This window comes from Grammomys surdaster, unplaced genomic scaffold (genome assembly GCF_004785775.1).
Source record: "Grammomys surdaster isolate TR1022 unplaced genomic scaffold, NIH_TR_1.0 125698, whole genome shotgun sequence".
NCBI lineage: Eukaryota > Metazoa > Chordata > Mammalia > Rodentia > Muridae > Grammomys > Grammomys surdaster.
This window is the reverse complement of record NW_021620534.1, coordinates 1,747,155-1,760,324: the sequence shown is the minus strand read 5'-3', so window position 1 is coordinate 1,760,324 and position 13,170 is coordinate 1,747,155. Positions and strand designations below refer to the sequence as shown.

The window sequence follows — 13,170 nt, the reverse complement described above, 5'->3', positions numbered from 1 at the left end:
CACTATTAATGATACTCTGTAATGCTGAAAGGAGCATGTTGTCCTGAGAGGCTCCACCCAGCATCTGACTCAGACAGATACAGAAACCCACAGCCAAACAATAGATGAAACTTGAACTCCTATGGAAGAATAGGAGGAAGGATTGTGGACCCTGAAGAGGACAGGAAATCCACAGGAAGACCAACAGAATCAAGTAACCTCGACCCTTAGAGCTCTGAGTCTGATCCACCAACCAAAGAACATACACAGGCTGGACCTACACAGATGTGTAGCTTGGTCTTCATGTTGGTCTCAAACAAATGGAACAGGAGGTATCCCAAAAGTTCTTCTCTGTACATGGGATATGTTCTACTAGCTAGGCTGCCTTGTCTGGCCCCAGCAGAAGAAGCAGTGCATATCCTTGCAGAGACTTGAAGTACCAAGGTGGGGGGATACCTAGGGAGAGGGGGTACCTGCTCAGAGGACAGGAGGAGGAGGAACAGGGAAGGATTGTGGAAGAGAGTGACCAAGAGTGGGGCGGTGAGAGGGAAGCAAAGTGAATAGCAAAAAAACAAAATTAAATAAACCCTATTCCTTATAAAAACTGTAGAAATAGATCTTAACAATATTTGACTAGAAAGTGGAAATACTTTTCTATTAGGCAAATACTTTACTACAGGTATACTCACTAGAGATTTGGGATGAATGCATTAGTTTGTGTGGAGATGGTTATAAAGTTAATAGCTATGATGCCAGAGGTTCCTTGATATTGACATGAAATGCAATGATTTAAGAGTTAACATTTTTTATTTGATCTATCATGAGAAAAACACACTCACATTACTACTCTACTTTGCTCCAAACCCCTGAAAGCCTTGGAAGCTATACTACTGAAGTGAGTAGACATGCACATCCTTATAGAATTCAGGTGATAACCTTTTCTGTAAGCCAAGTATACGTGTAAAAGTCAGGGTCATTAAGAAGAATACACAGTATATAATGTAGATGATGGCATCTCAAGGTAACACAGACTAAGTAGCAACACTTCACCTTCAAAGACAAGGTGGACAAATTATGTGTGAATTACAGCTTGAACACTGTGATTATTGAAGTATCTACACCTGCTCAGCAGTAGGTAATAACCAGTATCACTTAGAACAAAATACATAGTCACCCTACTAATGTACTATTTGATTTATTTAATAGCTATAACTCTAGCCTGATAGATAAAACTTGATTTAAGAGGACAGAGAAAAAAATTATGCTTTCTCACAGTTTTGAGATCCAGACTAATTTACAAATACAACTATGAATGAAAAGAACAAATCTCTAAAGAAAGACTTCCTATAAACTATTTCCAAGTTCATACAGTATATCTCCCTCTAGGGGTGTTATATGTTCTTAAAAAGAATTATCTACACTTCACTATAGTGACTGACATAGCCTGAAAATTCTTATTGACCATGTTATCCAATTAGGAGCATGTAGTAGTCAGGTAATAGATATACATTTCCACTGTTCATGAGAATACATTCATATTCTAGTCCAAGTATGCTAACCGCATGTCATCTATAATACTTCCTAAACTAACTGCAAACCAGATTAAAACTTTGTACATCTTGGTATGCCTCAAGTAAACCAAGACACCCCACGATCTACCAATACTCAAGTCCTCGGCATCATCGATCATAATCTACTATTGCTTTCTTCTTGTTGGATAGTAAGTTGTAACTTCCTAAATGTGTCCTATAAAGCTGCGAGAGGAAAGCTAAAGAATTCTATTAATCCTAAGACTACAAATTAAACCTTCTCTGACACTAGCAAGCCTTTTAAAAAAAACATCAATGCTCCTCCTTCCTTCTCACTACCCCCCACTCCCGTGTGTGTGTGTGTGTGTGTGTGTGTGTCTGTCTGTCTGTCTGTCTCTTGCTTAAAATCAATTTCAAATTTTTAAACACTATTTCCATTTAATATTGACATCAGGTTACAGAATTCTGTACTAGGTTCAAATACTTTTACTAGCAGAGGACAATTCTCTTTGTAGCCCTAGATCAAAGGATTAGGGCTAAAGCATAGCAATCAGTAAGAAATCATCTCAACATATATTCAGTTTATTTTAGCGGCTTAGAAATCAACTTTTTCATGAGTTTTACCTTATTATGTTTGAAGTTAAAGTATGAAGTGAGAACATATTCAATCTAAGTTAAACAGTCGTCTTTAGAAAGTAATCTTATTATACGTGGACATGGACTTATTTGTGTGACATTTATTTGTTCATATATTCATTTATTTTGATTTTTGAGGCAGAATTTCACTTACTATTTCTGTAGTCCAGTCTTTCCTGGAACGCAAAACTTTCATGTCTCTATCATATTTCTGCTGCTGGGATAACATATGCTACTGCATCTCATTTATTGTAACACTTTCTACTACTAAGATTCTTTCTAATAATATATCAAAGAACACTTTAGACAGAAGCAAAAATACTTATATTCTTCCTTTAAAGTAAAACTAGAACACATCATTACATATATTTAAATATCTATGTTTACATGTACATAAAAATTGTTAATTTTTCATAGAACACACTTAATAGAATAAAAAGCAGTATATATATAAACAATCATTCATAGGTACATACAAATATATGACTATTAGTTTCAAGCAACAACATTACTTCTTTCCTTATTCTACCCAAGACCATCTGAATAAAATATGATAAAAAAAATGACTTAAAAAAATGGAGAATATTATCAAAACTCATCAGTTATTTTAAGACTTGAAATCAACAAGACTACAAAATGTTTTATAATAGCAATGTGTTCAGTAAAATTTAAAATAAGGAAAAAAAAGCGAAGTAGCTCTGTGGATGTAACTCAAAAAAGCGATGAGAAAAGTCACTACTTACATAGTGAACGAAGAGCCTCATATATGCTGAGGAAGTTCTCTACCACCAGGCCACACCCCTGGCTCTTAAAAAATTCTTAATTTGAAGTAATAACCCTTCAGAACTCCAATACTAAATAACTTACACATGACCTATTATTAACTTACAACTAATAAGAAGCTTTTGTAATGTTTGGAGAAGTTAGAAACAAAATCATTGGTGTATACCTTCTCTGTGGTTACTTTAAAAATAACTATAGTATGGCAAGTGCACATTCTCTTTTAAACCATACACTTAAGCAAGAAAGCAAATATGTAGCCAAAGACTGCATTTCTAGGTTCCCTTTAAAGTAGGTTCCTATCAATGGAATGGAAGCAAAAGGGACAAAATACATCTAAATAGGTACTATTTTTTTCTTTTACTAACTGCTTGCAAACGACATGGTGCCTCTAAGATTGGGAAAAGCCAAATCAGAAGAAACTTACGATATACGAATTATCTTATGAAAATGAAACAAATACAAAACCTACCACTAACTCTCATATGAGATGGTTGCACAAAATGAGAAATTGCCTAATACATTTAGCTACTTGTCTTAAACTTTAAATTTTGTTTTACCAGCACATAGATATCAGTATGAATAATTTTTTCATTATAAAACTGAAGAGCTCATGAATATCACTTAGATAAGTTTAGTCCATACTGTATCCCTTTGCCTAAAAGAATGCCCATTAGTTCTCAACTAAATTTTTTGAATGGCTGAACTAAAAAATACAACTGTTGAACTCTGGAGATACAAAAAATAATGATAGTGGTTTACAGAAAATTGTCTACAGTGCTCAATAACACATAACAACCAAATTAAAAACAAAAACTCACAGCTTACATATTCTAAAATTACACATAGGTTTATTTATTATAAATTTTAAAAGTCAAAATGTTTACACTTTTAATCCCAGAACTTGGGAGGCAGAGGCAGACAGAGACGTCTGTAAGTTTTTACACTGTGAGTTCCAGGACAGCCAGGATGATAGAGAGAGACCTCACCTCAAAAACAACCAGAAAGTTAAAATGTCCAAGTAAAACTTTCACACACAAACTCTCCAGCACTACACTAAGGCAAATTTCTCTTATTTAGTGAACAACTAAGTCAAACAGCTAGGGTAACCAACCTAAGTATCTCGCTGCTTAGTGAAATGATGACATTTTCTTCCCTTCCTCAAATGCCCTACTATAATTTGTAGCTAACAAGAGACTAGGTTATGACTATAGAATGCTTTGACTGTTGTTAATATTGATGGATTTTTAGAAAATAGCTTTCTAAAATACTTTACTATTTTTCATTTTGTACTACTAAAGGTTGACCGATGGACTTTTATTTTAGTTAAACCCATTAAGCAACAAATTGTTGAGAGCTAATTCTACTTTTTTAGGCTTTCCATTAGGCACAAGGAATACAATATAAACTAAAAATCCATAAAACTTTCATTACTTCCCCATAAGATCTATAGAAAAGTTGCTGGTGTCTGACCCAAATCTCTTTATACCTACGAATCATCATCTAAATTGCTCCAAGAAAAGAAAATGACAAAACTGTAAATATGATCAAGCAACTTGTGCTAACTATTACTCCTGCTATACAAAGGACCATGGGTTTCCTATTTAATTTTGGGGAGAGTAGACTCATGTGAGGTCAGATAACAAATTGCAGGATTCAACTGTGTCTGTCCCCTTATCAAGTGGATTCTGGAGGCCGAATTCAGTTCAACAGGCTTCGTAGCTAGCAGCTTGTATAAGCTGAGCCATTCCACTGGCCAAAACTTTTTAATGTTAATTTTCTATACAAGAACTCATGATATTCTCAGTTCTATCACTTCAGAAAAATTTCTCTTGAAATTAATACAGACATGTGTATCCACTATGAATATGGCTACATCTGCATCTTTCTTTTCAACTACTGCAGCTTTTTCTCTTTATTATTTTCATATTTTGTTTGGCTTTTCATTATTGTTGGTTTAACACATTGGCTATAGATTCCATACAGCAAGTAATAGGCAGTAATGATAAATAATGCTTGAGCCAGGGACTCTCGTCTGTATTTCACTCTGAAAAAGACACACTGAGAATTGTGTGGTTTTAAGGAAAATAACATTTACTAAGAACAGAAGTTCCTTGTTTTCCCCATTCATAAAGTTTTTACGATGAATATAAAATAATTTTTATAAATATACCAATTCAGATAGTATATAACTTTCCTATAACATGATTATTTGGTACACTATGGTAAAAGAGTGTCTAATATCAATTCATCCTTGCATTCCTGACATAAATCTGCAATATCTTATTATTATCTTCTTTCCTTCTCTGGGCTACATTCTAAGTGAATGTCTAAAGGGAAGCTATTCTTGAATATTTTAATACTCCCCAATGTTCCCACTAATTTTTTGAACAATATATTTCAACAATTTATTTTTACCTTTTAAGACTGGCTCTCTTTCTTAATTTGTTTTTGTTTTATTTATTACCTATTTTAATTTTAATTAATTAAATGACTGTTCATTTGTTTATTTATTTTTGGTCTTTCTGAGCATTTAGATAATTTTTTACAATAACTGTATGAATAATAAATATCAAAGGAAAATTGAAGGACAGTGCAAGACTCATGATATCTGTATTATTTTTCTCATTGTGATGACAAGGTTCCTAAAGGAAATAGCGTAAGAGACAAAAATTCTGTTTTAGATTTCGGGGCTCATAGAACTGCAGCTGTACTAATGAGGAAGACACAGAAGGGGTCATGGCAGTAGAAGCCAGCAGCAGAGACATGTTCACAAGGTAGCTTATCAAAAAGGACAAGAGCAAGCTGAAACCAGAGATGGAAACATTTAAAGTCCCACCTAATACATACTAACTTTGGCACACCAGGGCTTACATGCTAAGGGTTGCATAACCTCCAAAACTACCATGAGATACAAAAAGCAGCTCTGAGACATGAGATTCTGAAGGACATATCAGATTAGTACTATACTACAGGATCATTCTAGCCTACGCTTGTCTAGTAGAGCTTCAGCTTCAACTTTAGGCAAGGACAGTAAAAACCTTACTGTTAAATCAAACCTGTATATTCTCATTTCTTAGGAAGTAATTTAAATTCTTTTAACCCACAAATGTTAAGTTCTTGGATACCATTAAGTTCTTCTCTATCATAACTCCAATTCTGTTCATTTGTAGTATTCTTCTATACAAAATACATAAGCATTTTGTTTGTTTCTAAACTCACTGACATCATCTATTCCCTCAGTACACCATGTATGTTTTCAGATAGAATACTGCTCTAACTTCATGTTCTTCCAGCCTCAGTCTTTGGTTACACGTACAGCCTTTATACTCTCTATATGACAGTTTATCATGACATTGTTTGAAGTGTATAGGCAATAAAAACTGAAATTATCAAATCATTGTTAAAAAAAGTCTATCAATCATTTAAGCATGCATACTCTTAGATAAGGAACAACACAAGAAAATTTGTTACAGAACAATCCCACATTTACATTTTAGATATATAATAAAAATCAAATGTACTACTTTTAGGAGATAATACTGTATGCAAACAAAATTAAAACATACTGAATAAATAATGGCCAGAGTGTATGAGTAAAAAACAAATAAATTTGAAAAATCAGAAGGCAAATACAGAATAATAATGCTACCAATAGGTTGTAGAATTAAAAACAAAAGATAAAAGTTTATATATTAATCTCAATATACCAAGTAAAGAAAAAAATGAATGCTAAATTATTTTAAAAGTTTTAAAAATATTGAATAAAAGTTGAAAATAAATCAATAAAATATATTAGAAATATTACATTAAAATAAAATTCTGAAGGATATAGCGTCCTAAAAAATCCATATTCTGAAATTTTGGTAGAAAAGTGATGTGAGAACAATATATAAGATATGTTGGTTAGGAATTTATTTAAAATATAGAGGAATTGTACTCATATAACATTATTTTGTGACTACCAGGGCTATACAGAGAAACACTGTCTCGAAAAAAAGAAAAACAATAAAATATAGAGAATTGTGCTCATATAACATTATTTTGTGACTGGGAAGATAGATCATTTGATAAAGTGGCTGCTATATGTGTAAAGAGCCTGGGTTCAATCTCTAGAACCCACACTAAGACATGATAACAGGACTAGAAAGATGGCTCAGCAGTGCAGAGTGCTTACTGCTGGTTTCCAGAAACCATGTCAGCTGGATTACATCTTCTGCTCCAAGGGATTTTATGGGGTTTTTTCCCCCCGGATTCTCAGACATCTGAACTCACATGTACACATTCCACTACCACCACATATACATATACACATAATTAAGAAAATAAACCTTAGCCAGGCGGTGGTGGCACACGCCTTTAATCCCAGCACTTGGGAGGCAGAGGCAGGAGGATTTCTGAGTTCGAGGCCAGCCTGGTCTACAGAGTGAGTTCCAGGGCAGCCAAGGCTACACAGAGAAACCCTGTCTCAAAAAACCAAAACCCAAAAAAAACAAACCTTAAAAAAGTATACACAACACCAGAACTAGTCAGTTTGATTTTTTTAAGTTTTATTAATATTAATTTTAACATCCAGTTATAATGTGTAAATATTTATAATATATAAACTTTTACATAAAAATGCAGAATTCTGAGAATACTAAATTTATGTAACATTCATAGCTTTACATAATTCTTTCCTAATTCTTCTGTTTATCTTTCTAGTCAAAATTTAGAAAACTATACCTAAAAAATTTGGTATTTCAGTAGCCTATTAATATTTTTCTATCAAAGTCTGATGAATATATGGTCAAACTTAATGGCCAAGACATTTGGTTTTAAAATATACTAATATAATGTACAGATGATCATTTACTGCTTCAGAAGTGGAAATTCAATAGCTGTTGTGCAATTTAGAATTTTACCAGTATAATCCACATTGTTGGTGGTCAAACAAATTCAAAGACCAATGTACACATCAATATACAAAAAAGACAATATAAGTTAAATGTATATTCTCTAAGGGCTTTAAAATAAAATATAAATAAAAAAAATAAAGACAAACTATGTTTGTCCTGAAAGTTAACTCTATTTCATAATTTATTGATATGTTTTCAGACTTAAATTAAAATGCAATTTTAAAAATTACCAAATGAGAAAATAAACAAAGATTTAGCTTACTGTTAATAACTGGTTATCAAAAAATACAAATTAGAGTAATAACTGATTTTGAAATATAAACACCAATACAAAGAAACTGAAACTGAGCATGCTTTTATAAGTTTGTTTGCTTGTTTTTCAAGACAGTACTTCTTTAGGAAGCCTTAGCTGTCCTAGAACTAGCTCTATATACCAGGCTGGCCAACAAACTCACAAGAGATCTGTCCATCTCCTGAATGGTAAGATTAAAGGTATAGGCTATCACTGCCCAGTTACACTCCTTTTTTTATTACTGGGCTATTTATATGTTCTTCTGGAAGAAGTGCACTATGTAGCACAGGCTATCTTCAAGCTCATGAGCCTCCTGCCCAGCCACTAGAGAGCTGAATTTCAAATTTGTATCCCATACTCAGCATATTCAACTAGACACACCCTCAAGTTATATGTGGGTTTTATTACTTCCTCCACTTCTTGTGAAGGGTGAAAGTTGAATTTATTGGAAGAGAAATATGGTATTTGTGTATTATACTAAGAAAATAGTCCCTGAAGCAAAAAATTCCGCCGGTGGCATTTTTAAATGGATGTACAAAGACTAACATAAATCATTAATATAATTTAATAGTAAAAAATAATGTAACAACATGTTAAAGGAGTGGTGAAATAACTCTGGTTTATATTTTTAGTGAAGTCATCAATAAATCAAGGATCATTTGATTTCATTGGTGAAGAAATGAAATATAAGAGAAAGTAAGTAGATTACTAAAATATAAAAATAAAATGTGAACAGTAAAAAGATCACCCTAAGCTAAGAAAATAACTCCAATATATAAAGTGCTTATATTATATAAGCATAAGGATCTAAGTCTCCAAACACCTCCCTATACACACACAAACGTCTCTCAAATACTCTAAAATCCACATTACACATATCAAATCAATGTCAAAACTATATCAAGACAGTACAAATTCTACTGGGCATCTCCTACTATTCATTTTCTTTAGTATACTGAAAGAATACTTTGTTAATACACAAAATGTTTCTTATAAGCTAAACTGAAATACACCCCACAAAGAATAACATTTTGGCCCAGCTAAAAATAGACTGTACACAGGCTGGAGGAATGACTAAGTAGTAGAGTGCACCCTCGCAGTATTCAAGACCCTGGGTAGAAAAGCTATCATCAAAAGCATACAGACACTGATACGCACAGTGCACATGAGGTGCCAATACACACACACTAGCAGATTCCATACAGACTACTGACTGCCTTGCCTTATACAAGAAATAAAAACACTTAAAAGACTTACCTGCATTGCACTCTTCCCCAGCTTCACCACCTCAAATAAGGTGACAGGATCCCCGTCACCATTCTGTTGAGGGTGCCCATTGGCTCTTCCACGACCTGCTCCTCTAATTCCAGCTTCAATTCTGCTCTTTTCTCCTGGAGATTTTCGAGGTTTCTTATTTGTGGACTAAATGAAAATATTAAAAAAAAATGCACTAAATTCAAACTTTCTTGTTTTATATAATCATAATCTTAAATTGTTTATAGGTCAAAGATCAATCCCTAAACAAAAACAATTTAAAATTTTCAATGACTAAAAAATTATAAAATATTGAAATTGAAGAGATTAAAATAGAATTTTAAATGATAGATTTTCTATATAATAATGTTTAATGATTTAACTGACATTACCAACTTTTATCTTCCTCTATATATTCTCCTGCACTTTGAAAGCCTAGTTCACTAAAACACTCCTGAAAAATTCTGTATTTCCAATTTTGTTGATGAATTACTCAAAATAAAATTCTTACTCTTTCAACAAGTACTCTGGTAAGTGTGCATTCTTGGAGCTGTTCAAGATACTGGGGATACAACAAAGTCAAAACAGTTCTGTTCTGATACAGCCTAAATTAACTAATTATCACTATTCTCCTGCCACAGTTATTTCCCTATTTTGGTTTTCCCACACATAATCTCATTTAGCCCAAGCTAACCTCAAACTCACTATGAGAAAGGAAGGAAGGAAGGAAGGAAGGAAGGAAGGAAGGAAGGAAGGAAGGAAGGAAGGAAGGAAGGAAGGAAGGAAGGAAGGAAGGAAGGAAAACAACAACAAAAACCTCTGAACTCCCAATCCTTCCATCTCCCAAGTGCTGGTATTACAGGCATTCGCCATTATGTTGTGTCTGTAGTGTACTGACAGAATCTGCGCGTCCTAAGCAGACATTCTCCAAATTGAGATGCATCCCCAGCCCACTAGGTAGGTTTTCAACATTGATACTACCTACTACTGCATCCTAAAGCCAGAGAAAATATGAAAACGTTTTCTGTAGTTACTTTACCCAAACCCAAAATGTTTATTCATTTATACATCAACTAGCTATGTGGTTATTGCTTCATCAAATTAGGCAACATGAATTTCGCTAAGTGAAAATTAAGAGACATTATCTAATTACTATCACCTACTGCCCCAGATAGGTCTCTCTTTTGTTTTTCCCATATACAATCTTATATAATCTAGGCTAACCTCAAACCCACTATGTAGCTAAAGAGTTCCCTAAAACTTCAAAAAGTTACACAATTTTATAGCTTTCCTCTCATATATTATCCTTTTCTATACAATATTCATTGCCAGTTGGTATTAATCAAGTCTTGATTTGGCATTTTTCTTTTCAATACTTATACTTCTTGAAGTAATTTATTTTCATTAGAATCCTGTTCCAATTGCAAATTTTCTGCCTCTTGTCTCCAAATCTATACTTATTTGTCTTCCTTTATGATGCCAGAGCCGATTCCTATAAACATATTCTACTGCTATCTGCTGCAGTACTGGCCTTTATAAACAGAGGGCACTACAGGAACATTACACAGCACAGACGGGGAGGGGGTTAGGGAGGGGACTCTACCAGACTTGAGTTTTGTCAGTTTGACACAGTTATAGAGCTATCCTAGCACAATCACAGTCACTAACCTCCATTCTCTTTTATTAATTTAATTTTTTTTTTACTTAATCATTTTACATCCCACTCACCGTTCCCCTGCTGTCACCCCCTTCTACAATCCTTCTCCCATCTCATTCTCCTCTGTGCAGGTAGGCACTCCACCCCTACCCTGGACACTTCAAGTCTCTGTGAGGCTAGGCACTTCCTCTCCCACTAAGGCCAGACAAGGCAGCCCAACTAGTAAAACATATCTTACTTACAGGCAACAATTTTAGGATAGCCCCCATTCCAGTTGTTCAGAACCCAGATGAAGATCAAGCTGAATATCTGTTACTTATGAGCAGGGAGGTTTAGGTCCAGCAGCTGACTCAGACAGATAAAGACACCCACAGCCTAACAGTGGACAGAGCCTGGAGACTCTTATGAAAGAACAGAAGGAAGGATTTCAGGCCCTGAAAGGGACAGGAATTCCATAGGAGGGCCAACAGTTAACTAACCTGAACCTTGGGGGCTCTGAGAGTTTGAACCACCAACCAAACAACATATACAGGCTACAGCTTCCATTCTTAAGAAACAGTAAGTAATTTCTCATTATCTTTCCAGAGACATTTATATCAAACTATGATTTCTGTTAATTTTGCTACTTATGCAGACATCTGGAACATTCTATTTCTACTACTAATATATCTTATTAACCACCTATAGAAATATCTAAAAAAAAACAAAAAAATCTTGATTCTATGCCAGTGCATAAATTTTAGCCATTAACTTGTTGACAAACAGTTCTTTTACCTTTTCTTTCTTTTTATGCCAGGTGAGGGTAGGAGGGTGGCCAAAAAGACTATGTCCCTCTCTAAAGATGCAGTAACAGTTTATTAAAGACTGCCAAGTGAGGAGATTCATTCGCTTCCACACCCTCAGATCCTGCACTCCTTCTCTCTGAGTATATTATAGGCAGTTAACAGTTGCTGGGAAAGTGGGAGACTTTTTTAGTAGTTTAGTTGCTCATAAGCTGTATATGTATATACCTAAGATCCTCAAATAACTCTAAATAAATATACTGGTGTTCCAAGTTAGATGAGTGGAATTTTATCTTTGATGACCTATCTGTAGTGAATAAATGTTTCATTGTATCTTTAAAACGAAAGACTCGCATACCAAAGTTTAAGAAATACATGTTAATTATAAGACAACATAACCAAATATTCATAAACTGAATAGATTAAATTAAAATCAAGGATAATTTAACTACTGTCCTTGCTTATCTTTTTTTAAACATTCCCGAACAGCAATTCAACACAGGCTGAATAAAGACGTGGTGCAGAATGAATGAGGGAGGGAGGGAGGGAGGGAGGGAGGAAGGAGGGGAAGGAAGGAAGGAAGGAAGGAAGGAAGGAAGGAAGAAAGGAAGGAAGGAAGGAAGGATAAAACAAGTAGAATGGTTAGTACTTAGTTGGCCCCAAAACTGGAAATAAAGCAACAATTAGCAAATTTTGAGAATACCTAGTTAAATAGATAATGGTCTCAATTTAAATTTCCTGGTTTTAATAACTATGTAATACTTACTGTAATGCCCTTGTTCCTAGAAAATATGCACTTAAGTGTGTAGAGCTCACTTGCTTCCCATAAAATAATATAGAAAAGTGGAGAATCCTGAAAACTGAAATTATCCATACCTATAATAGCACTAAACAAAGGGGAAATCTATAGTAACCTTAAAATGGGTAAGAATCTATTAAACATAATTATGAAGGAAAACAACAAATTAGACTTTATAAAATTTAGAATTTTTTTTACTCTTTAACATAGGAAAACAACTGCTACACATATAAAATACTGTTCTTTCTCCTGTTGAATCAAAATGATGTTTGGATCACAAACCAGCTGAACACATAGGAGTGATCCTCCACAGTTCTCTGTCATTGTAAAAATACCAATGAGCTTTGATTTCTACACTTTAATGGTAAGATTTGATTATTAGTAAAAGTCCAGCTTTGTGCTTTTTTTGAACCAGTTGAGATACTCTATATTTCTCTGGATGCAGATTGTCAGAAACATACTGCTGAATTTTTTTTTTGAATAAAAACATAGATTTCAGGGAAAAAAGCTGACAAACTAAAAATAAATTTAAAACAAAGAAATGACAAAATAAATATAAATATA

The 13,170-nt window shown here is 33.8% G+C and overlaps 1 protein-coding gene across 3 annotated transcripts in view; it reads right to left on the bottom strand.

The window, feature by feature from the left end:
- Stag1 (stromal antigen 1) overlaps positions 1-13,170 on the bottom strand; it is a 344,086-nt gene that overhangs the window by 233,831 nt on the left and 97,085 nt on the right. For all 3 annotated transcript variants that reach the window (XM_028788047.1, XM_028788048.1, XM_028788049.1), the window contains one exon: positions 9,372-9,536. In XM_028788047.1, coding sequence (XP_028643880.1) covers positions 9,372-9,536 — 165 coding nt within the window. The remainder of the gene's footprint in view (positions 1-9,371; positions 9,537-13,170) is intronic.